The sequence below is a fragment of the Cydia splendana genome, chromosome 6, assembly GCF_910591565.1.
Source record: "Cydia splendana chromosome 6, ilCydSple1.2, whole genome shotgun sequence".
Lineage (NCBI taxonomy): Eukaryota > Metazoa > Arthropoda > Insecta > Lepidoptera > Tortricidae > Cydia > Cydia splendana.
This window is the reverse complement of record NC_085965.1, coordinates 5,377,838-5,391,242: the sequence shown is the minus strand read 5'-3', so window position 1 is coordinate 5,391,242 and position 13,405 is coordinate 5,377,838. Positions and strand designations below refer to the sequence as shown.

At 38.5% G+C, this 13,405-nt stretch overlaps 1 protein-coding gene across 1 annotated transcript; it reads right to left on the bottom strand.

Moving 5' to 3' along the window:
- Positions 1-2,099: 2,099 nt before the first annotated feature.
- LOC134791550 (uncharacterized) lies at positions 2,100-12,773 on the bottom strand. Its single transcript, XM_063762599.1, has 7 exons — positions 12,765-12,773; positions 12,272-12,499; positions 9,223-9,406; positions 7,587-7,726; positions 5,458-5,592; positions 5,062-5,146; positions 2,100-2,290 (listed from the first exon to the last, which is right to left on the bottom strand). Exons 1-7 carry the CDS (start codon positions 12,771-12,773, stop codon positions 2,211-2,213), a joined length of 861 nt encoding a protein of 286 aa, XP_063618669.1. The 3' UTR covers positions 2,100-2,210.
- Between the last annotated feature and the right edge of the window lie 632 nt (positions 12,774-13,405).

Sequence of the window (13,405 nt, the reverse complement as noted above, 5' to 3'; positions counted from 1 at the left end):
CGATTTCATTATGACAGGACGAATCGACAAATCTAACATCTATATTCGCTTATCAAGACGATCACTGACGTGAACGTGACAAATGCTCCCTCTTTTCGACCAATTATTCTCGTTCCAAATCTACATAAAAATTGCTTTTTATCATAATATTCCCAGCAAACGCGAGGACGTATCAGGGAGTTCCCGAGGGAGGCATCCCGTCTGTTGATTTATCCGGCGAGTTATTCGGCGGCTCAAAAATAATAATTTAACGATGTTGTTAAAACCTCCCTATAAAAGTGAAATATCCCGTTTCCAGCTACAGGTTGAATACGAACGGAATATTAAGTTACTTTGAAATAAATACTTTCACTTTTAATTGACTGTATTCAGTGAATGAATATTCGCCGCAGCTTTTCAGTCGAGCTTTTCAATATGGTTAGTTTTATCTCGATGTAGATACGGATTTAGTACAGACAGAAATCTAATTTTGTTGGGGCGAGACCAGAATATTGCATTGCAGCCTGTTCGACGAGGATAAGGTTAATTGGTTGACTTCGATTGCATTTAAGCAAATCCTACTGGAGTTAGACCAAGATAAGTCTGCAACGATTTTGATAGCACACAGTGCAAGTGTTAATTATATTAAAAAAACACTTGCACTGCATGTGCTTTTAAAATCGTTGTAGACTTTTCTTGGTCTAACTCTACCCAATTTTTAAACATAGCCGAAACATCATCACTTGAGTAATTTGATTGTTAAACGAGTATATGTACAGTGTGTCCAGGGGCCCATTTCTCGAACGGTATTACACCAATATTATTAGTCCACGAACTGTCAAATCGTATGGGTTACCATAGCAACACACTAATATTATTAGTCTAATATCGTTCGAAAATAGGCCCCAGCGTAGCAGCGTGCATAATGCGTCTGTGAGTGTGTGTGAATGTGTCGTGTGAGGCGTCTCTAACCAAAGGATTTTCACTATTAGCAAGGCGTAAGTTTTGCAGTAATTTCGGAATCTGCTGGAAACACATCGTCAACATAAAAAAAATCTTCTTCCTCGCGTTGTCCCGACATTTTGACACGGCTCCTGGGAGCCTGGGGTCCGCTTGAAAGCTAAAAAAGATGCGATTAAAAAACTGAAATCTACATTCATCTTCTTTTCATAAAAAAAAGCTTAAATCTTTTTTTCCTAATATTTTGAAATTGGTAAATCATTGGGCATTCTGTATTACCTCATTATTACGCATACCAGACGTAAGACGTAACAGGATTTAGTAATGGCTTCTGCAGCTAATAGGGCAGAATAGCGTAAATAAGAATGAACACATTAGTTTTTATGCTTTTATTTACGTATCCCATTTATATGTTACGATAATTTAAACAAAAACAACAATTTTGTGTAACTGTACAGTTTAGTTTAAAAGATGTGCAAAGAATTGACGTTACCTTAAGTAAAACACAGCCATTAGATTAATGCCTACTTATGTCTATAAATAATATAAGGACGTACATTGACCTGCCATTTTCGATCTCTATCGCACACTAGTGCCTAGATATATTTTTGTCCTGCCCATGCCGGCGGCCACTGTGCGCGCGGGACAGCATATTATATTATGCGCGTGCGATAGAGATAGGACATTGCTGGTCGATGTACAACATTCTTCGTGCTGTTCGTCCTTACTTTAGTAAAACTAATTAACTTTCAGAGAAGCTACAAAACATTATATCTTTGAGAAACAAATGCTTTATTTTACTTAGATTAAACTCTACACACTTTGGGTATAATTTAAATGTGCTTTATACATTTTTAATTTATTTTCGTTAACATTGAGTTATAATTTACAATGTACAAAAAATATTTTCCCGTTTGATAAGCATTGACGAGGGTATATATGATCTTCATTTGTCTTCTTAAGTTAAAGGCCATAGCACACCGGCTCGGCTGCGTGTGCGTAAACGTGGACGCATGCGTCACGCAAGCTGTGTGCCGTCTCTCATAAGGATCTGTATATTACAACGCGCACGTCCACGTCTATGGATACGCATCCGATGTGCAGAGGCCTTAAATGTAACTAACTGATCATCTGATGGAGTTACATTTTTCTCTATGGACATTTATGAAACATTTCATTCACATTGAACAGAATTTTAATTTTGAAACGTAGGCCGAGAAAAATGTATCTACACTTACATCTAATATCACCAGACATGATTACATCGATCCTCATAAGCTCATAAACCTTGATATTATAGTGAAGATCCAAATTGCAACTACCGCATTTGCGTTCACGTAGACTTTTCCACCTGCAACAGAAAAACAACGTGTCATTGTATTTTTCACCACACCAGCTCGTAAAAGGTTTCTTTATTGTTCAAAAACTATTGAAAAATTGCATTTTGTCCTCGAGAGCGGCAAAGTAGGTACCTAATTTGTTGCTTTTGAGTTCTTTCCGGCTGGTAGAATTGATTTTAAGTGACGATTTAAAGTGATCAATATTTAAAAGCATTCAGTTATATTTGATTTGTAATGTTTAACAATTAGTTATTTCCTTCGCGTTGGTGTAGTAAACATGTTGTGTTACACTCGGTGGCAAAGTGTAGTCGCCGTTATAAAAAGTTTTCAAAAACTGAATCTAGGTAGGTATATAATTATCAAAAGAATCAATTGAGAAATGCGACCTGGAGGGCAATTCGAACGTAAATTTTGACATTTAGTTATCAATCGCGCATGCATTTCTCTCGTATTTATCGTGACGTCATTTTGATGTCAAAATGTAATATTTAATATTTAATTGGCACCCGTGGAGGAGAGCAGCCGGACACATTTTTGCCGAAGTCTAATACTTTACACAAAAACAGTAAATACTTAATTGAATTACGTAATGGGCAAATACCAAGTTATGAGATCACACTCACTCACACACACACACACACACACACACACATAATGATTAAGTATATAATAATAGTATAATACTAAATAAATTGTAAATTAGATATGGAAGAGCGGTGCCTCCCAGCACAGGTTATTTTGTAAATAACTTACACGGAGACACCAGCCATTGTTAAAAAAAATGTTTTTTTATAAAATAAAGAATTTTGTATTTTTGTTTTTTTTTTGGAGATCGAATGCCTTCGTTAATTTCGCAATTATAACGTCGACTTTGAGCCGAACCCAAGTTTTTCAATTTATCATTATTTTAAATTACTTTTCGAATATCTCAGTTTTCTAATTTATGTGCGTAATGGACAAATACCTAGTTATAAGATCGAATGCCTTCGATAACATCGCAATTATAACGTGTTTAATCACCTCAAGCCGAACTGTAGTTTTTCAATTTATCATTTTAATTCAAAACATATTTAATCAGATGTACCTACTTAATAGAAATAACAATTTTAGTATCAAAATGAATCCCTAAGCACACAGAGCAAAGTTCTACGAACCTGAATAAATATTAGCCTCATATTCCCTAGTTGAGAGTTACAGAACGGGGTCGCGGCGCTGACAGCGCCCCGCCTGGCGTTATGACTCATAGTTGGTCACTAACATTTCCAAATAAACGATGTTAAACTAACGAACGATCTCCCGGAAGTAGTCAAGGAAGCTAGATGTCTACTATTCGCGGACGACCTCAAGTTGCTTCTGGCGGTCAAAGACAGGGAAGACTGCAAGCGACTTCAGAGTGACGTAGAGAGAGTGGTGGAGTGGAGCCGGAGAAACAAGTTGGAGTTTAATGTAAATAAATGCATGACAATTACATTCACCCGGGCCAAAACACCACTCTCCTACAATTATTTAATATCGGGATCGCAGCTGAAACGAGTGGAATCGGTAAGAGATCTAGGAGTGGGTTTGAATGCGGACCTTAATTTCAGAGACCATATTGTAAGCACGTGCAAAAAGGCGTTCCGAATCCTGGGCTTTGTACTTCGGCGAGCAGTAGGCTTTACGAACGTGAAGGCCATTTCGGCTATGTACAATGCCCTAGTACGAAGCCAACTGGAATGCAATGCTGCAATATGGGCTCCACATGAGTCGAAGTACAACGTCATGATAGAAAGGATACAAAATAAGTTTACAAGGTACATCTATTGGAAACTGTACGGAGTGTATCCTTTCTATCCGCTGATGTATCCCACACTGTTCGTAATAGGCATGGTAGGTTATAATAAACTAGAAACACGTAGAGATCTAGCACTTGCGTGCTACTTAGTGCGGATCCTTCGCGGTAGCATTTACAACCCGGGGATCCTACAACAAATTAATATATGTGTGCCCGACGGGTACGTGGAGCGGAGGCGGCGACCGCGTCTGTTGGTGGAGCCGATCGGCAGAACCAACCTGCTTCGTAAGGCGCCTCTCAGTCGCACAGTCCGTACACTGAATTTAGTGGCTGATCAAACTGACTTGTTTGCATGTACTATGTCCGAATTTGTAAAAATCTGTTTAAATGTTTTGTGTTGTTATGATAATTAATATAATTTACATACCTAGTTAGTAAGGCACTATTGTATTAGGGTTAACCTGTAAGGATAGTTGCTAAGTGACAATAAACAATAAACAAATAAACAATAAACTTGATAAAGTTAATATTTTGGCATACAGTTATATGTATTAAACTAGCTACCCGCCCCAGCTTCCCACGGGTTAACAAATTATACACCTAAACCTAAACCTTCTTGAAGAACCACTCTATTGATAAGTGAAGACCGCATGGAAATCGACGTGGCAACGCGGCGAGCGTGATGGGCTCCTTTGCATGAATGGGCGAATTTCGTGAATAGTTTTTGTGTTGTTAGTTTAGGTTAAGACATTTGTAATTTTGTAGGTATCTAGCTAGTAGAAAACTTCATCCTTGACTTTACGCTCTAGGCGTTAGGCGTTTGTAGGCGTAACACATTAAGGGCCACTTGCACCATCCCACTAACCCGGGGTTAACCGGCTAAACCTGGAGTTACCATGGTTTCCAGAACAATTTGACACTGGGTTAACGGTTTAACCGGTTAACCCCGGGTTAGTGGGATGGTCCTAGTGGCGCTAAGTATACTTTTATTGTTTATTAAAAACCAACCTTTATTAGAAACGTATTTAGAGAGCTGCGTCCTCGAGTAGACGGTGACGGTGGCGCTGACGTCGCGCAGCACGGGCGGATCCACCTGCCCACAGAAAATACAAATAAATACTCTAGAAGAACCTCGTGTCTGTGTTACGCCTCGGCCACGAAACGCACGCTCGACGCTGACGCCGACCGTCATAGGATTAAAACAATGGCGGTCGGCTCCAGAGTCAAGGGTGCACGCTCGGAGCGTGCGTTCCGTGGCCCTCGGGTTACAATACAGAGGACCAACCGCGAACGACATTCGACGTGTTGCCTCTCTGTCCTATTTGTAAATTCGTAGGTAAGTGTGACAGGGAGGCAACACGTCGAACGTGGTTCGCGGTAGGCCCTCAGATTACATGGACTCACCTGCAGCACGGACTCGCATCGCACGCGCAGCGCGCCGCTGGCGGTGGCGGGCACGCGCACGCGCAGCACGCGCCACGACGCGCGCAGCCCGCCCGCCAGCGGCGCGCTCAGCTCCGTGTGCTGCCACGCTTCGGGCTGCAACAATACGTCTATTACTCTCTCGGAATATGTAGTTCCTTGTTCACACTTCATGGGAAAGATTCGTATAAACAATACACATAGCTTGTGTAATACGAGTACATTCCACTGGCCTTGGCCGCGGATGACTAATGTCCCAGTAAAATGATAAACCAGAGATACGCGAAAATTAATTAAAAGTACCAAACGAAAGTCTATGAAAAAGTTGGGAACTTAGTAATCATATTAAGATGTTACAAAATATAACATAAGTATAGAAGTAAGTCATTGTAATGCCCTCACAGGGTAGCATGTACTATTCCTAAGATATATAATTAACACAATGTATTCTTATGCATCACTGTACTGTACATGTATACAATAAATAAACAATAAATAATAATTACATTCTAAACACGCCCACCTTACGTTACACTAATAACAATTAATCAATGATCCGACACACAACACTCACAAAATAAGTTCGCGATAGTTGTAGTAGTAAGTATAGGTATAGTTAAAATAATGATCTCATTACAAACCCTCTCCAATCAGACTTTTACAGTTAAGAACGTATAAAGTTTTACAAGATTTCGTTAAATAGTGACATTTTCTATTTCTACTTAGAAAACTAAGAATAAATAAAGATAATTTCAGCCTATATACGTCCCACTGCTGGGCCCAGGCCCGAGACATAACATAACATGCGCGAGAGCCCAAGCGCTATAGTCCTCACGCTAGCCCAATGCGGGTTGGGGACTTCAAATACACCTTTAAATTTTTCATGTCAGGTTTCCTCACAAGGTTTACCTTCACCGAAAAGCTAGTGGTAAATATCAAATGATATTTTCGTACACAAGTTCTGAAAAACTTATTGGTACAAGCCAGGATTTGAACCCGCGACCTCCGGATTGAAAGTCGGACGTAATATCCACTCATATCCACTTATAGACTTAGAGAACTATTATGTTTAAATCTTAATTACTTTGAATTATGCAAACTAAAACTAGAAGTAGTTAAACTGGAATAAAGAAGGTAATTTAATGTCAAATTAATTCTTAAAACTTAATTCCCCGAGTCCCGATTTCCAGTGAAATTTAATTAACCTAAATGGAGTAGCGATCTCAATTATTTCAAGTCCCCGCAATCGTATTATGTAGGTAGGTGAATCTCCTAAAAGCAAATTAGTCAATCACAGCCCACAGCCTAGGTTTTACTCGCAGTCTCTTTATTAACCTCGTAAGACCCAATGTGCAATACAATGTACACTCTGTATCACATATTTAATTACACAAACGGGTCTACCGCGATATAATTTCATTGTATTGTTTATATCGCGGTAGACCCGTTTGTGTAGGAAATTAAATATGTGCACAAAACCTAGTACTATTATTTATTCTGTGACAAAACGCGAGAGTTTACACTCTGTATCAATCTAATTTGAACCTTTCAAAAGCTAAATAAGGTAGCATCGCATTTCTTTTGTTTCATTGTTTTGTTAAAACAAACGTAAGTCGCCCTAATCTACTATACAACAAGGTTCAAATTCAAAATAGGGAAACATTGTATGGTGGGCCTTACGATGAGACACAATTTTATTGTTTGTAGGTCATATTTTGTCAGGTAAATTTTTCGCAATAATACATTAGGTATACAATATAATCTGTTAGAATTAACTTTTGTAGGAATGACTTGCGAATTTTATAATCAGGAAACAATAATACCTACTAATTAATTTAATAACGAAATGGAATTAGTATTTCTGTATATACAGTATATTTAATGAAAATAAATGTTATTCCAAGAGAGGTATAAAATAATCTTAGTACTAGGACTTATAAATTTAAAATTTGAATAATGTTTTTAGGCACTGAAATTCTCTGAGTACCTAGTCTATGTAGTCTTGTAAATTGTATTCCAAATTTCATTAATAGAATTGCCTGTTAACAGGGTCAACGCGTCCCCTGGGCGCGTTCGCCCTCATTGTGTAAAGGCTTGATATTGCCACTAACCTTTTGTATTTCGTTGTCGATGTACCAATTAATGTCTGAGGGCGGTAGCGAGTAGTCCGTCGAACAGTTCAGCAGCATCTGATCCCCCGGCCGGACCAGATTCGGAGCCCCACTTATAACTGGGTCCTTGTCCGGCATCGCTGCGGGGAAATCAATTTGAATAAATCACAAAGTTGTAGTAAGCTTATTAAGAAGTTAGCCATGAAATTGAAGGAGAGTAATAGTAATAAATAAGAATAAGTCTCTGAAGAGAATGAAGTTATTTAAGTTTTTTAAGGAAAAGTGTTGTTACAAAGGATTGAAGCGTAATTAAATTTAGGTGTAGAAGCGCTCGAAGTCGCGGCGCGACGTCTCGTTATAGCAGAATCAAAGAAATCTCTCGGCAAATTTAATAGTAGCGTATATTTACTTGATACCCCTTTAATCTCTTAATATCAGGTTAATATTATTTAATTATTTCAATCAATTTTTAACAAAATTGAGTAAATCTTTATTAACGTTTCGGCATTTCAGAATCTAAAATAATAATTTGTTAAATTACAAACAATGTCACACAAAAGCGTATTTCATAAATATGTACAGTCGACTTCAAAGATATGTTTACATTTTTCGCCTTATTACAAAGGTCCAAAAGTGTAAACATATATTTGACGTCGACTGTACCTACTCGTAATTCGCTCTTGGAAAATGATAATTGCTTTGCTGCGTGCGGCGGCCCGGCGGCACGGGAAACTGAAGATCGGCTTTATTTTTGTTATTTCTCGCTTTCATTTTGATAAGCCTTCTCCATGAAATGAATTTCTTGCTGAATAAAGGGATACAACCTTAAGGTCTCTGCCCACTACACCGTATCATACCATGACCGTGCTATGAACGTATCAGGCACGGGATGTAATGCGATACGGACTACTATGCCCACTACACCGTGTCCACATTGTTTCATATTCGTACATAACGGGTTTAGTGCCCGTAGTAACCGCGCATCATCCCCATAGCATCCGCCTATAATCCCCGTAGCATTCGCGTTTCATACCCTTAGTACCCGCGTTTTATCCGCGAGAGCATGACTCGTCAGAAAGACCGAGCAAGAAATATAGCAACGCGTTTATAACGGGCTTAGAACGGTCACCATACGCGGCTATAACCCATATGCCCATCGTTTCGCCGCCTGCACGCACCGTTCTGGCAACGTTGCGTGCCGTGCACGGAGCGTTTTGGCACCGGCAAAATATCCTCGCCGACAATTTTTGACGGTCCGTGCATAGCACGGTACGGGTATGGTCGGTGACGGAACGGGCTAGTGGGCATAGTCTCTTATAGGTACGCAACCAAGCGTGTAGATAGATACCTAACCGCTCGAAATTCAAACTGTATTTGCTTAGATTCATTTGCATTTTAGAATCTGCATATGGCGTTACGATAAGCTGCAAGGCAGGCAACAGCAACCAGCTAATAGTTGCCAATAGGACTACAGTTAGGACAATAGTTTATAACCGAACATATTACCTACTAAATAGAGTGACAAATGCAGCGACCACGGGAAAACGTCCGTGACCTTTGTGAGTGCAACCGTATACCCACAAACAAATTAAACCAGTCGGGGCGAATAAAAGGATGCAGATAAAACAATTCTCACCAACAACGGTCATGTGTTTGGTCTGGCGGGCGATCTGGAACATGGGTCCCTCGGTGGAGACCTCGCAGGTGTAGGCGGCCCGCGTGGCCTGCGGCAGCGGCATGACGCGCACCACGCACGACTCCAGCTCGCAGGACCCGCCTTGCACCATGACACCGGTCACGTTGAACAAGCGGATCTGCGTCTGTGGAAAGACACAGGTGGTTAAAAATTGGCCGCCTGACGGTACCTACTTATACTCTTGGTTGATCAACTTTTCTCAAAGAAACCGATGATTTTTCCGCGTAAGTGTGTAGTCAGTGCAAATAGTAGTACCTAGTACTAGTAGCAGTGTAGTAGTGTGTCAGTGTAGTGTCAATAGTAGGTAGCGGACAAAAGTATTTCATATTCGTCGGTGCAATATACAATCATGATTTCATTTTAAAAAAAAAATACTTAACACGTTCACTGCGGCAAGCCAAAACCTTTATCTAAAATGTAGTGCGTTACGAGGCCTAATCCGCCCCGTAGTGGTTTACACCTTGTTGCGTTACGGGTATAAAAGTGCCCCGTACACACAAGTCTCTTAAAACTGCTATAAGGTCCTGAAATATTTTATTATATATTTTTTTTTCTGACAAACTTAAAGAGTATGAAATTACCTACGTCATGTTCCCTTCGCACGTAGATACGATAAAAACGTATGCAATTATAGAGAAATGAAAGGACGGGGTTATTTTCTCCCCGTACCGCACTAAAATTGAAAAACTACGGGGCTTAGCAAACCCCGTAACGCACATACCTTATTTATGTCGATAAATCAATAGTGATGCGAAATAAAACAAACGATATTTTAGCGCTTACTATAGTAATAACTAGATATCGTTTTTCAGATTGAAAGCTAAAGTTTTAATATTAAAAACGTCACTTTCGGACACAACATGTCTGGCACTGATTGGTGTCGTAATTGATTACTGAGCAGCAGTCAATAATACGTATTATTCAGTGATATGATTATGTCGTGAAGTATAATTACTTGTTCTAAATTATAAGTACCAATTGTTAACTACATTATTTTTGCAATAACACCATTCTAGCATGCGTCCCAAACGCATTATTTTTAATTTACCGATAAGAATTCTTGAAATGCTGACTGCACTAGTGACTTTGTGGTCATAACCCCGTACGGGCCAGCTAAAATCTATACGGGGTTCACTGGAACCCGTATCGCACTAGAAGGCAAAATTTGTTCCCTGGTCGGTACGGGGTTCCTGAGACCTCGTATTTTCTGAATATACCACTTGGTTATACTTTTGACAAGAAACTCAAATGTATATTTATTTTTATCGTAATCATAAAAATATCTAAGATACAGCTTCCGCACCAGCGAGTAGACACGATTTTTAGCCTCCGCACTGAATGATGACATCGTACGGGGTTCAAAGGCCCCCGTAACGCAGTGAACGTGTTAAAATGTCATTTTGAATTTATATTTCACGCTTATTGGAGAAAATTAGCATAACCATTAAGAATATTAGCACAAGCAAGATACAGACTACTTATAGGTAAATACTTATAAAATTCATGCAAAACCTTTGCTAGATTCGACTTACTTCTTTTTGGCACGTATTTAACCGGTGAACTAATTAATCGAATTTGGGTAGTTTAAAATAATAGAAATGGGCACTAAAATTAATAGTTTGGCAACAAAAACGGAGTCTTAAAATATTTCAATATGAGTTGTATTTTAATGCCGTTACATCTTTTGTTTATTTTTAGGCAGGTACCAAATATTTATTTGGCAACTGAATTATTATATTGGAGACTATTTATGAAGTACATTTTAAAAAGAAAACGGCTATCTATTAATTTAAAATGATGTTTTTTTAAAATATTTTGTTTGGTCACTACACGGTCCTAACACGCTCCTCCTCGCTTCGCTCGTCGTCGCGCCTATCTTTTGACTCTGGCAGAATACATTAGTAATTAAAAATTTAAAGACCTAATGGTATTTATGGTATAATGGCCATTAGGTGTTTAGGAATTTCGACTAAAAGTATAGTAAGTATAGTAGGGTATTATTGGTAAATAAATTTGTGGTGTTTTGTGGATTAGGAAATTTGTCAATTTAAAGTAAGTACTCGGTATATGCATATGTTTAAATTTAAATTATTTCTAAATTGAGTATTGAAAGGTTATGTATATAGGTATCTTAGGTATTCTGTATATGTACAAAATATATAAACAACCAAATTTTATGATCGCTTTACAATATTAGTTGCCAATTTATTATTTTAGACGCCAACCTATCAATTCAAGTTCCCTATAATTTTTTTGGGTGGCTTGATTTTGCTGCCAGTTTTTTTAATAATATGATGCAAATGATGCTTAAATTTGAGGCTAATATAAATTTATAGTTGCTAAAATATTAATGCACAGCCAAATTATATTATTATATGCCCAGTGATAGTTCCTGTTTAATATTTTAGTTGCCCGGTTAATAATAAGCCCTTCTTTTTTATATTTACTTACTTACTTAAAATTTTATGTAGGTAGGTATTTTTGAAGGAAAACGGATGAAATAAACCTTGATATTTTATTTATGAACGACGACAGGCGCTCAATTATTAATTAAATTTGCTTCACGAGAAAGACCCTATAATAAATTACAAATTTATATCCTTTCGTGACGAACAAAGCCTCAAAATGTCGTCTTCGGTTTCACTTAAAACACTGAAAATAAAGATGTTGATTCAAGCCTTAAGTTTTTCTAAACTTTGCTCATTAAACAAGGTCAGACGTAATTTTATTACGAAATCTTATTTTGGCAAACTACTACCTACGTTAAAATGAATATTATTTTTAGGACAACAGATGTTCTTAGTTATTTTGAAAGTCTTGAAATTACAAATGATAGTAATTACAAATACAGACATACTCATATACAAATTTAGAGGAACGCACAAAAAAGGTTTACATCACAAAAGTACTTATTTCAAAATTTAGTACTTAGTTAAAACTTTTTTTGGCGTTCCTCTAAACTTGTCCATGAGTGTATAAACTGTCTAACCTTTTGCGAGGGGTTGTACCGGAAGATCTCGTGCAGGTCGCGGTACCACTTGACGGAGTGCAGTTTCTGGTCGTCCATGTGGAAGTGGCAGCTGAGCTCGGCCGCGCGCCGCGGGTCCGCGTGCAGCGGGACCTTCAGCTGCGTTATCTCGTGGCCCGACGTCAGGGCTGCCAACGAGGAAACATTATTAGCCGGGTACTGACTGAGCGAGCAGCCTCGCGAGGCAGCCTCGGACGAATGCCGCGCAACGTTTGCCGCGCGAGGCAGCCTCGGTCAGTAGGATTTGTTGCACGAGGATGCCGCGCGCGAAAAAGCCGAGCCACGGTGACGCCTGAGCCATTGAAACATACGTTAATCACTCACGTTAAACCGCGCCGTGTCCGGGCCGGAGCTTCCGGCGCTTACTTTTCTATGACATGACAGGCGATCAAGTGATCCTTTTCACAGAAAATGATGCGCCGGAAGCTCCGGCTCGGATACGGCCCGGTCTAACGTGAGTCATCCTTTAATCTCACACTTTATAAGTATAAGGTCGCAGAAAGTGCAATTTAGATGATTTTTCTCTCGTGAACGTTTACGGATTTAACTGGGTAATTCTTATTCTTATGCATTTTTTGTGTAACACGTAAGAATAGCATGTATTTTTGTGAAAATAAGTAAACTCTATATCAATATACTTAGCAATTTAACTCTAGTTTTAGGTCAACCTAAATGTATTGTCCTAAAAGCATTAGAAACATATAAAAAAAGAATTACAAATGCGAAATGTCACGGACCGTGTAGTGTGACTTCCCCAGATTTTGTGATATTTGTTTTTTTTTTTTTTATAAAATATGAAGTGATTTTGCAATATAATTTATATCAAATATAAAACACTAATCCTTGTTCTACAACACTGTCTAAAAATTGTATGGATTTATAAAGATTTTATATAATTTTAAACAACATACATTTTGTGATTAGTTTTCGCGTCACCACCGCGCGTGGTAATATAAACATGCGGTACTCGGTAGAAAATTATCTTTACTACTGGCAGCCTTATTAAAGTTTTTTTATAACAGCAACACTGTGTTGTTGTCAGGTTTACAAATGGTTGAAGGGAGAAGTTTTGTCGAAAATTATTTATTTGTGTTC

Excerpts from the sequence above, each read along its gene's own strand:
- LOC134791550 (XM_063762599.1), bottom strand. Across the intron at positions 5,593-7,586 it reads TCGACAACGAAATACAAAAG|CCCGAAGCGTGGCAGCACAC; the intron begins GTTAGTGGCAAT and ends GTATTGTTGCAG. Across the intron at positions 2,291-5,061 it reads TAAATACGTTTCTAATAAAG|GTGGAAAAGTCTACGTGAAC; the intron begins GTTGGTTTTTAA and ends TTTCTGTTGCAG.